The sequence below is a fragment of the Mus caroli genome, unplaced genomic scaffold, assembly GCF_978045245.1.
Source record: "Mus caroli unplaced genomic scaffold, Mus_caroli_1 scaffold_4, whole genome shotgun sequence".
NCBI classification, from domain to species: Eukaryota; Metazoa; Chordata; class Mammalia; order Rodentia; family Muridae; genus Mus; species Mus caroli.
In genome coordinates, this window is record NW_028227259.1 from 37190346 (window position 1) to 37202778 (window position 12433).

The 12433-nt window shown below is 43.2% G+C and overlaps 1 protein-coding gene across 2 annotated transcripts in view; it reads left to right on the plus strand.

The window, feature by feature from the left end:
- Grk4 (G protein-coupled receptor kinase 4) overlaps positions 1 to 12433 on the plus strand; it is a 111326-nt gene that overhangs the window by 36583 nt on the left and 62310 nt on the right. For both annotated transcript variants that reach the window (XR_002377918.3, XM_021162143.3), the window contains exon 5: positions 1499 to 1605. Coding sequence is in view for 1 of the 2 variants with exons in the window: in XM_021162143.3 (XP_021017802.1) it covers positions 1499 to 1605 (107 nt within the window). In the remaining variant the exon portion in view is untranslated. The remainder of the gene's footprint in view (positions 1 to 1498; positions 1606 to 12433) is intronic.

Below are 12433 nucleotides of genomic sequence, written 5' to 3' on the forward strand. Positions count from 1 at the left end.
GGATTCCATACACACTTATTCTTTATATTTTGACCAACTGTCATTCGTCTGCATTAACCACCAACCACTGCACAAAGAAAATTCCCTGGGGTGAACTAAGAGCTTTACTTGTCTATGGGTATAGAGACACAAATTTGAGGTGCAGTTTGATACTATTTAACAAAATAATAGTCTATTTACCCCTGGGGCCTATGAACTCCCTGATCATGTGTTTGTGGCCAGATTTACAGTAGTAGGTATGAGTTTTCTCCTGTCGAGTTAGCCTTAAATCCAACCGGAAAGTGATTTGTTATCCCCATAACATTTGTGCCACCAATGAACATCTCTCACAATGCTGTCGATTATGGTAGCTCACGGTGTTCACAGCTGCCTAAGATTATTGATGACTTTTCTTCCCTGGAAACTTACATAGTACCTCAGGTACTCTGAAAGTGAGTCAGCCAGCTGAAAGCTTCCTGGTCAGGACCAACTTGAGTTCTCCATGTGCTGTGACCAGAGTGTGGTTCTGTTTCCAATAGTATAGTGTAGTAGTTAAGTCTATTTATACTGTTATGTAAACAATCTCTAAAACATTTTTATCTTGCAAAAAGAAAGCACTGACAGTAGTCTAATCTCCTTTCTCTCCCACATGTACCAATTAATCTTCTACTTTCTAACATTTTCAGATTTACTGCCCACATATATATCCATAAGTAAAGCTAACTCTTTTGGGACTGGTTTATTTTATTCATTATAATGTTTTTAATGATTATCCATGTTGTAGAATTAGAATGAGTCAATTTTGTAATTTTTAAAAATTAATTAATTTTCACTGCTAGGGATTGAACTCAAGGCAAATATTATACCATTGAGCCCTTGGCCCAGGAATGTCTTTTTTAAAGTCTTTTCTTGGGATGGAATGGTGGCTCAGTGGTTAAGAGCACTGGTTCTGTTCTAGAGACCCTGGGTTCAACTCTCAGCACCTACATGATGGCTCAACTGTCTAACTCCATTGAGGGGGTCTGATGCCTTCTTCTGTTGGTATTACACACATGTGGTACCCATACATGCAAGCAAAACACCCATATAACAACAACAACAACATAATATTGTTGTTAAACAATAATAGTCTTTTTTTTCCTTTTTATATCTATCCTGCCATCCACTCATATACTTGGGGTGTTTTTCATGCTAGGCTTGTTGAGTGCTGAGAACTAAGCCTGTTTATATGCTAGATAAATATTCTACTTATCAGCCACATCCCCAGCCTTGCTATTTTTACCTTTTGGATAAAACAGGATCTCGAAGAGATCAAAGAGATCCTGTGTTCTGTTGTATGTTTTGAGTTTGTAAGAACAGGCTTAAAAAGCAGAAAATAGGTTGAGTGCTAGAGTGTGGTACTGGGTGATACTTTGACTTATTATTTCATATACTTTAAAAAATGTATAGTAGGCATTAGGTTCTTCGTATGACTGGTAAACCATGAAAACACTAATTGATATATATTTGGTTTGTGCAGAAGTCAGAAGTCCCCTTACCAGAGATACCTCCAGCTATTGTGAAAGAGTGTAAATGGAATCTGAAGCAGAATTCTCCCTCTCAAAATGTTTTCGAAGAATGTGCTGGGTAAGTGTTCAGTGCTCAGCCTTGCATGGATTATGGGTGTTTGGGTGTGATGAGATAGGTTTGATATAACAGGCAGGCTCCAGACTCACTCAGTAATTTACCTTGAATTTCTGATCCTTCTACCCCTACTTCTGAGGCTCTAGGATGGTAAAAGCATGTGTCTTTTTCTACATGTGGCTTGTGTATGTATTATCTGTTGGTAACTGCAAGACAAAAGACAACAGGAAGTTTGTTGTGTTTTTTTTTTTTTTAATATGAGTTGAATTCTTTTTTTTTTTTTTTTTTTTTTTTCCGAGACAGGGTTTCTTTGTGTAGCCCTGGCTGTCCTGGAACTCACTTTGTAGACCAGGTTGGCCTCGATCTCAGAAATCCACCTGCCTCTGCCTCCCGAGTGCTGGGATCAAAGGTGTGCGCCACCACGCCCGGCATGTGAGTTGAATTCTTATCTGCCTAGTTTTTCAATTAAAATGATCCCCTTCACTAACTTTGTGTAGAAATGGTTACGTGAAGATGAATGATCACATGTACATAAAGGTTGTACTGAAGCCAAATATCAGAACATCCCTATCATAACTCTGGGCCGTCTCTCCTTTGCTTTCCGTATGCTTGTGTCTAGCTTGAGAAGAGTCTAAAAATATTTTTCCAGACCTAAGCATTTGCTCAAAATATTTTCCTCTGGCTATGGACAGGGAAGTAGAACATTTTGACTAAGTTCAGCTTCCGTATGAACATAGGAAGGAAGTGGTTTCCGAGGCAACCTGGTAATAAGGAAGTGGTGTTTGTGTAGCTGTATGGACAGCTACTTCTCTCACAGAAAGGAAACTAAGGCCAGAGAAATATGGAAAAGCTTGTCTTGAGCTCAGAGAATATTTAAATGACAGTTTCATTGTGGTTTTCAAAGATCTCTCTGGTCAGATGTGGTGCGACATGCCCGTGCCTCCTGCATGAAGGCAGTAGTGGCCGAGGGGCATGGTTTGAGACAGACTTTGACTACAGATCAAGACCCTGTCTCTGGGTGCTGGAGAGATGGCTTACTGATTAAAAACACTGACTGGTCGCTCACAACTATTTATAACTCCAGTTCCAGGGGACTGGCATGTTTACACAAACATAACTGTAGGCAAAACACAGATAAAAATGAATAAATCTTAAAAAAGACCCCGTCTCCAAAAGAGCAAACAACAATAAAACCCAACAATACAATAAAAACAGAAAACAATACAAAAACTTGATCTGGCTGCAGTTTAGAGGGAGCTTGGAGGGAAGGAAAGCATGTGTAAGAGTTTCCGATGTGAGTTGAGTATTACCTGATCCCTAGTCTATAAAATAGAATGTACACAACAGTGTTCCATTATCCCCCACCGCAACTCCAGGCTTTCTCTGTGTAGCCCTGGCTGTCTTGGAACTCATTCTGTAGACCATGCTGACTCAGAGATTTTCCTGTCTCTGCCTCCTGAGTACTGAGACTAAAAGCATTTGATGCCACCGCCAGGTTAGAATCGATTATCAAATGGAAGTAGTATATATATGTGTGTGTGTGTGTGGGATGGCTCAGCGGGTAAGAGCACTGATTGCTCTTCCAGAGGTCCTGGGTTCAAGTCCCAGCAACCACATGGTAGCTCACAACCATCCATAGTGACATGACGCCCTCTTCTGGTGTCTAAAGACAGCTACAATGTACTTACATATAATAGTATATATATGTTGGACTCAGGCAGGTCCTGAAGGCACAAGCACATTACATAAAGAAGTTGCCCAAATGCCTGTGGTTTCTAGTCCCATTGTAATTCTGTCTGCTCTCAAACATGCACCTTTAACCTCATGTGGTGTTTCCTATGATCAGATGACTAAGAGAGAAGACTAAGATCTGGTTTACTGATGGTTCTACATGTTATGCAGGCACCACCTAGAAATAGACAACTGCAGCATTAAACCCCTCTCTGGGACAACGCTGAAAGATACCAGCAAAGGAAAATCTTCTCAGTGGGTAGAACTTTGGGCAGTATACATGGTCATACATTTTGTTTGAAAGGAGACATGGCCATGTATGTGATTATTCACTAATTGATGGGCTATAGCCAATGGATTGACTAGACTTGGAGATTTTGGGCATGATTGGAAAATTGGTGAGAAAGACATTTGGGGAAGAAGTATGTGGCTCTTTCCAAATGGGCAAAGAATATAAAACACTTTTGTCCCGTGTAAATGCTTAAACAGAGGAAGGGTTCAGTAATCAAATAGTTAAGATGGTCTATTCTGCGGACAGCCAGCCTCTTTCCCCAGCCATACCTATCATTGCTCAAAAACAAAGTGGCCATAGTTACAGAAATGGAGGTTATGCATGGGCTCAACAAAATGGACTTCCACCCACCAAATCTGACCTGGGTATAGCTGCTGCTAAGTGCCAAATCTACCAGAGATATGACACCATTCCCCATGGTTATTGATCAGCCAGGGATCTGGCTACAGTATGACTACATTGGACACTGCCTCTGTGAAAACGATAATTTGTCCTTGCTTGGGTAGATACTTATTCTGGTTATGGATTTGCTTTTCCTGCCTGTATTGCTTCGGTGAAAACTACCGTCTGTGGGTTTATAGACTGCCTTATCCACCACTGTGGTATTCCACACAGTATTGCTTCTGACCAAGGAACTCACTGCACTTGCCAGAGAAGTGAGACAGTGATCCCACAATTGTGGAAACCACTGGTCTTACCATGTTCCCCACCATCCTGAAGCAGCTGGCCTGACAGAAAGTTGGAATGGTCTTTTGAAGATACAGTTTCAGAGTCAATTAGAAAGCAGCAGCCTGGAGTGCTGGGGTAGGTTTTTCCAGAAGGTGGTTTATGCTTTAAATCAGTATCCCATATGTGGTATAGCCAGGATCCATGGATCCAGGAATCATAAATTAGAAAAGGAAATAGTTCTACTCACTATCACCTTTAGTGAGTCATTAGGAAAATGCTCCTAATGTTTTGCTTCCTGTTCCTGTGACTTTAAGTTCTTACTAGCCTAGAAACTTTGGTTAAACAGAGGGGAGAGCACCTACCAGGAGATACAACAAACATTGCATTGAACTGGAAGCTCAGACTTCCTCCTGGCCATTTAGGGATTCTAATGTCCTTAAACCAAAAGGCTAAGAAAAGAATAACAGTGTTAGGAGGGGTGATTGATCCTGTTACCATGGGGAAATTGGATTGCTTCTGCACAATGGAGGTAAGAAAGATTATGTCTGGAATAAAGGAGATCCTTCAAGGTGTCTCTTGGTGATACCAGGTCCTGTGATTACAGTCAATGGGAAACTACAACCCAATCCTGGCAGGATGACAAAGGGTTCAGACCTTCAGGAATGAAGGTATGAATTATACCAGGATTAGCCAAAACCAGCTTAGGTACTTTCTAAGTGTGAGGGAATACAGAATAATGGGTAGTAGTAGAAGGTAGTTATAAGTATCAGCTAAGGCCATGTGATCAGTTTTGAAACAAAGATTATAATTGTTATGAGTATTTCTGTCATGTTTTGTTAAGATGTATTTGCACAGATATTTGTGTGAGAATGGAGCCTAAAAATGAGGCGGACTAAAGTTTCATGCAATAGCCAACTTCAATCAGAATATCAGGCAACTTACGCTCTGGGAGTTAAGAAGAATCACATTACTAAAGTGTTCAATCACAAGAATAAGCTGCACCCGGAAAAACATTTTTCCTAGAGACATAAAGAAATAGCAAAAGCCAGGTGTAAGGAATAAAATAAACTCACTTCTATCTACTATACCTGGAGGGGCTCAAGAGCACATTCCAAGAACAATGTTTTTTTTGTTGCTGTTGTTTGTTTGTTTGTTTGTTTTTGTGTAAAACCGAAGTCTCTTTATTTTTTTTTTCATTTTTTATTAGGTATTTTCCTCATTTACATTTCCAATGCTATCCCAAAAGTCCCCATACCCACCCCCCCACCCACCCACTCCCCCTTTTTGGCCCTGGCGTTCCCCTCTACTGGGGCATATAAAGTTTGCAAGTCCAATGGGCCTCTCTTTCAAGTGATGGCCTACTAGGCCATCTTTTGATACATATGCAGCTAGAGACAAGAGCTCCGGGGTACTGGTTAGTTCATATTGAAGAAACTGAGTTCACAAGACTCTTGGGTGTTTTGGCATTTTCTCACAAGCATTCAGAATTTCCTTCTAACTATACCATCCTTGGTCTGTGTTCCAACAGTTAATCATATTTAAGTCTTGAGATACTAAAAGAATGGTGGTGGCACACGCCTTTAATCCTAGCTCTTGGGAGGCAGAGGCAGGCGAATTTCTGAGTTTGAGGCCAGCCTGGTCTACAGAGTGAGTTCCAGGACAGCCAGAGCTATACAGAGAAACCCTGTCTTGAAAAAAAACCAAAAAAAAAAAAAAAAAAAAAGAATATCCCTCAAATGGACATTGCCACCTATACAAAAGTTTATAATGTGTTTGCAGTTGTACATGGAATGGTTAGGCATAATTATGACCTGGTTATTGCTTCCATGTGGAAATTAGTCATGACATGAGATATGATTGTGTGTCAAGTTGACAAGGGATGGACTTGTTATGACTATTCTTGGTTGTCAGCTTGTCTACAGCTGGAATTAACTAAAACCCAAGTAATTGGGAGCACCTTTAAGGAATTTTTCTTAATTAAGTCATATGAAATAGGAAGACCCATGTTTTCTATGGAATTTTCTGCACCTGAGATTCTCTCTTTCATCTCTTGTATTCTGTTGCTGATGCTCACATCTATGGTTCCTGATTTCTTTCCTAGGATTTCTGTCTCCAGAGTTGTCTCCCTTTGGGTTTTCTTCATTGTTTCTACTTCCATTTTTAGATCTTGGATGGTTTTGTTCAATTCCATCACCTGTTTAGCAGTGTTTTCCTGTAATTCTTTAAGGGATTTTTTTTTGCTGCTTCTTTAAGGACTTCTACCTGTTTATCAGTGTTCTCCTGTATTTCTTTAAGTGAGTTATTAATGACCTTCTTAAAATTTACCAGCATCATGAGAAGTGATTTTAAATCCGAATCTTGCTTTTCTGGTTTGTTGGGGTGTCCAGGCCTCACTGTGGTGGGAGTACTGGGTTCTGATGATGCCGAGTGGTCTTGGTTTCTGTTAGTGAGATTATTATGTTTGCCTTTTGCCATCTGGTAATCTCTGGTGTTAGATGTTCTAGCTGTCTCTGGCTGTGAAAGACCCCCGGAGGGCAGACCCTCACTCAAGCCTCGGGACAGCCGTGTACCCAAGAAGACACTGAGACCGAACCTAAGATGTAGAGAGTAAGATTTAATAAAGCAACAACAAGAAAGCACATAAAAAGCACATAAACCAGAGCTCTGGGGTCGAAACTCATACACCAGGCATGGTGTAGAGGAGAATTGACCACGACCCAAATTTTTCTCAGGCTTATATAGGAAAAAGCCAAGGGGGGAGCAGGGTAGGAAAAGTACAAGTTTGCTTAACTGAGGGGTTTTGCCAAGGGTTTTACGTAACCAAGGGGTCGTGTCCTATATTTTGGCAATGTACCCGATCTATTGGAACATTCTGGGGTTGTACCAGGAGGCCCTTATCTCAAAAATGTTCTTGGAACAGTCCTCAGTTAGGAGGGGTAGGACTCTGGGGCGAAGAGTTCAGGTATGTACTCTGGGGTGAAGAGTTCAGGAGTGTTCTGGGAACAATCTCCAGATGGGAGGGGTAGGACTCTAAGTTGAAGAGTTCAGGTCTTCAGTAATTTTCCTCTTTCATTCCCCACTCCTTCTAGTAAGTAGCTCTAATCTTAGAGCAAGTTTTAGGCCTCCTGGAGGACCCGATATTGTTGCCTTAGTACCATAACCTGTACTGCATTTACTCTATTTTTAACATGGGAACAAAAACAGAATAAGAAGGATTAGTAAACAGAACTAGGCAGGGGCCCTTTTAGCGAGGCTTGAGGGTCTGGGCATGATGTAGGTGCACGTAGATCAGATCTCTGGCTGGAACTGGTGAGATGTCCTTGGGGTACCCAGCTCGTTCACTGTAGCCAGTTGTGACCAGACTTCTTTCTGTACCACCTGCAAGCCTTTTAACTTAGCATACAGATTATTATTATAACAACATAGGTTTAAACACATCATTTAAGACTATGATGGGCATAGGAGTCTCATAAAAGATCTTAAAAAGAGTAAAACTGAATCAAGAGGGAGTATTTCTAGTACGTTTAAATAGGGCATAGGGAAGGAACACCAAGTCTGTGCCAGTCTCCACGATTAATTTTGTCAAGGTCTGTTTTAGAGTTTTAAACTAATTTTTTATCTGTCCTGAGCTCTGAGGTCTGTACACACAATGTAATTTTTATTTAACCTCTAAATACTTGGCCACACCCTGACTTACCTGGGCAACAAAGGCAGGGCCATTATCTGACACTATTGCTTTTGGCACTCTGATCCTTGGAAAAATTTTCTTTAATAATTTTCTTGATGACTTATGTGAGCAGTCTCATTTTTACAGGGAAAAGCTTTTATCCATTTTGAGAACGTTCACAAAAACCAGAAGGTATTCATACACATATTTTTCTCAGTAAAGTCTATTTTCCAGTTGATGTCAGGTCTGTCTTTTCAAGGGAGGACTAGTTTTCTTCTTTCAGTTTAGTCTTCAGACTGCCAGGATTATTGCTCTTTGGGATGCTTGTTTGGCGGTTAGATCTGCCATCTGATTTCTTTTGTTCACAGCATCTTAGGTCTTTTTCTGCAGATGTCAACAGCTTTCTTTGTCTGTATATTGTTCCATACAGTGGCAAAAGCATACCTGCTGTCAGTGTAGACTTTTTTTGGTCATTTATAAAGCTTGTATCAAAACCACAAGTTCAGCTTTCTGGGCTGAAGTCCCTTTAGGGAGGCTGCTGGCCTAGATCACTTGCTTTTTGTCCACCGCTGCACTGCTGTCCCCGCCTTCCGCTTACCTTCAACCATGAGGCTACTGCCATCCGTGTACCAGTTCAAACTTTCAGGCCAAGGTTGATCTGATCCTTCAGATCATTTCCAGTATCAGTTCCTTCTGCCAGAATGTCAGAGCAGTGATGAGTAGGTGAAGACTCAGCAGGTTAGCAGGGGAAGCGAAGGTCACTTGTTCAGTCAACAAAAAGCTCTGATAATGTGTCCATCAGTCAGGGGAACGATTGGATAATGTTTTTCAGAGCGTTAGTCAGCCATCGGTCAGGGGGGCTGAACTACACTTTTAGGGCATGTCCCAAGTTTTGTCTCAGAGTCAATTTATCTGCGTCCTTGACCAGAAGCCACTATGTGCAGACAAACAGGCCATCTTACAGTCACCAGGTCTAATTTTTACAAGCATGCCACCGGTCTTTTCTAGGGTCCCAATCTCTGAGTAAGAACCTCTTTGGCAATACCTTTGTTCTCAGTCACATCTAGGAGTCCCAAAGTTGGGGACAACATTAGGGCAGTCTCAATAGCATCTAAGGCCATCCAAGGTTGTTCTTTATTTCTTATATGAAGGGCTGTTTATCTTTTTAATTCAGCAAAACCTGGAATCCACAGTCTGCAAAGGCCCGCAGTGTCCAGGAACCTTTTAAACTTGCTTTGCACTGGTCAGTGGAGGAATATGAAACACAGTCTCTTTTTAGCTGCTTCAACAGGTAGGCCACCGGTCTCTTTTAAGGACTCAGCTTCTGTGTTAGCACCCCTTCTGCTATCTTTTTACTTTTAGCCACAAACAGGTGAAGGGTTTGGTCATGAGGGGGGCTCCTCTTCTTTTTGTTAGGACAGTCTCTCACCCAGTGCTCTTCTTTTTTAACAGTAAACACTTTGATCTTTAGCCAAAAGCTTTCTTTTGTTGCCAGGTACTAAGTTTTCTACTTTCCCTGACTTCTGTGGCCAGCATTTCATTTTTCTTATCTTTTTTTAAAAATTTTCTGGCTCCCTATTTCTTACAGATCATTTCTAAGTGCTAGCATTATTAGCAAGTGTCACTTTGCTAGGTTCTAGTCTTTGTCATTTACCTCTCTTTGCTCCTGTTTCCTAACTGTAATGGAGATCTCATATAATGTCTCTCTCTCTCTCTCTCTCTCTCTCTCTCTCTCTCTTTATTTATACATATCTTTTTGTTCCTCTTCTTTGTCTTTGCTTACTTTGAATGTTATCTAATTATTACATCTATATTCTGTCACTTATCTTTTCTCATAGTTCGACTACCCTGGTTTATCTTTCTGTCTCACAGCACATCTCTGATTCTGACTCTGGTCTCTGTCTTTGTCAGTCTCATTTTATTGGTTCCTCTTTTAAATATTTCTCATTTAGAGTATCTCTCTCATTTTAGACCTAATTTTCTTCATCTCTATTTTTACCTCTTCTCACTGTTAACCTATCTCTTCTGAGTCTGCTGAAGCTTTGCTCTCAGCTCTTCTTTGCAGACCTCTATCCTTTTTTTGTTTCTCTTCTTCTGCACTTTCTTACGCCAACTTTCTTACCGACTTACCCTGTCCTTTTCTTAACTTCTGTAACTTTCTATTACCTCGGTCAGATTGTTGGGGCACTTTCTAGTCCCACAGAGAAGAGACCCTCATCAGAGCCTGGCAGTTAGACTCGCAGGTGCTCCTTACCTTGGACAGAAGAAGCCCCAAGTGGGTGGATGTCTCCCTCACTGGAGCTTAGAACAGACTCACTGCCAGCAGCTCAGGGCGGTGCCTGAGAAGAGAAAACACGTGGGGCAGAGAAGGGAGTGCAGCTCTCACATCTGGCTGCACCAGACCACTGATATCTCAAAATGAACGCAATTTTTTCTGTTAACAAGAGACAGGATACAGGGGACAGGGGAATGAGAAGCAACCAGGGAACCTGTGGCGCAAACTCCTGGGAGTGGCAAACAAACACTGGCAGGGAGGGGGGAAGGTGGCAGAGGCAGCAATTTAACCACTTGATAGACACCCGGTGCTCTCTGCACTGTCTTCCCGCATGGCTTGAGCCCTTGGAGGCGGCGGGCCAGGCGGACACAAGGGAGTGTGGGCATGCACCTGTGCGCAGACTCTGGGAGGAGCCAAATGAGGGGCAACTCAACCACTTGAGACACCCCCGTGCTCCCTGCACTGTCCTTGGTGAGGGAGCAAGCAGCCAGGCAGGCACAAGGGAGTGCGGGTAGACTCTGGGGGGGGAAGCCAAAGGAGGGACGGCGGCTGTAGTCGGCCCCTCCCCAGCTGTGGCAGGCTTTATGGCCACTCTAGGGCGCAAGGTGGGACTGGCAGGCCGCCGCACTCGCCATTAGCATCTCACAACTCGCTCGCGGGGCACAGACAGCCTCTGTTGCTGCTGTGCCTGCAGAACCCAGAACCTCAGCGCCACTGCTGCTATCAAAGCCCTAACTGCGCCGCCAAAGCTGGAAGTTTTTAGCCCAGCTCTGCATCCCAGAGCTCTTTTGAGCAGCCCGGGGCTCACCAGCACTGAGTTTTTTTTTTTTTTTTTTTTTAAAAACCATTGCTGACAAATTCTGTCCTGACGTCAGTCCAAGTCTACAGTCGACAAAGGGTTGACACACACACACACACAGTCTGTCACGTGACAAAAACCACAAACAAGCACACTCGTCCACGCCTGGACTTATACAACCAGCCAAACGCTATTTTCTGACGGGGTCGGATTCCACATCGACTCCTTTTCCTGACGGGGGTGGGATTCTACATCCACTCCCGTTCTGGCAGATTGTCCCATTTCTAGAATAATAGTAGACACAACAAGAGCGGACACGAGACTGAGACAAAAAAAGAAACCAAAAACAGCGGCGACTTCGCGTCGACCACAGGCAACTTACAGAATCAGATGGCCTCTCCAAGGCCGGCCGATTTAGACCTTCCACCAAAGTGATGGTCTCTTGGCCTTCAGAGGGGTCCACCAGGCGTCCCCGGTCCTCCCCTGTTCTTCCTGGGACGTCTCCCAGGGCGAGCGGACGGTGGACACCGGACACGTCTATCCCTATCCACCCCGCGCTCCCTCCCGGAGCGCGGTCTCAGGTGCACGTACTGAGCACAGAGCGTCTGCAAAACCGAAACTGCGATCGCACCAGATACAGATTCAGATGGCCTCTCAAAGGCCTACAGATCGAGACCTTCCTGGCCTCCAGAAACAGAACACAGACACCAGACCAAGACAGAACAGAAAATCTTACCTTTAAGTGGGTCTAGGACTTCTGGGTGGTCGCGCTGTTTCCCGGCCAACGCACCAAATGAAAGACCCCCGGAGGGCAGACCCTCACTCAAGCCTCGGGACAGCCGCGTACCCAAGAAGACACTGAGACCGAACCTAAGATGTAGAGAGTAAGATTTAATAAAGCAACAACAAGAAAGCACATAAAAAGCACATAAACCAGAGCTCTGGGGTCGAAACTCATACACCAGGCATGGTGTAGAGGAGAATCGACCACGACCCAAATTTTTCTCAGGCTTATATAGGAAAAAGCCAAGGGGGGAGCAGGGTAGGAAAAGTACAAGTTTGCTTAACTGAGGGGTTTTGCCAAGGGTTTTACGTAACCAAGGGGTCGTGTCCTATATTTTGGCAATGTACCCGATCTATTGGAACATTCTGGGGTTGTACCAGGAGGCCCTTATCTCAAAAATGTTCTTGGAACAGTCCTCAGTTAGGAGGGGTAGGACTCTGGGGCGAAGAGTTCAGGTATGTACTCTGGGGTGAAGAGTTCAGGAGTGTTCTGGGAACAATCTCCAGATGGGAGGGGTAGGACTCTAAGTTGAAGAGTTCAGGTCTTCAGTAATTTTCCTCTTTCAGCTGGAGCTTGTTCCTCCTGTGATTCTGTAGCCTCTGTCAGCACTCCTG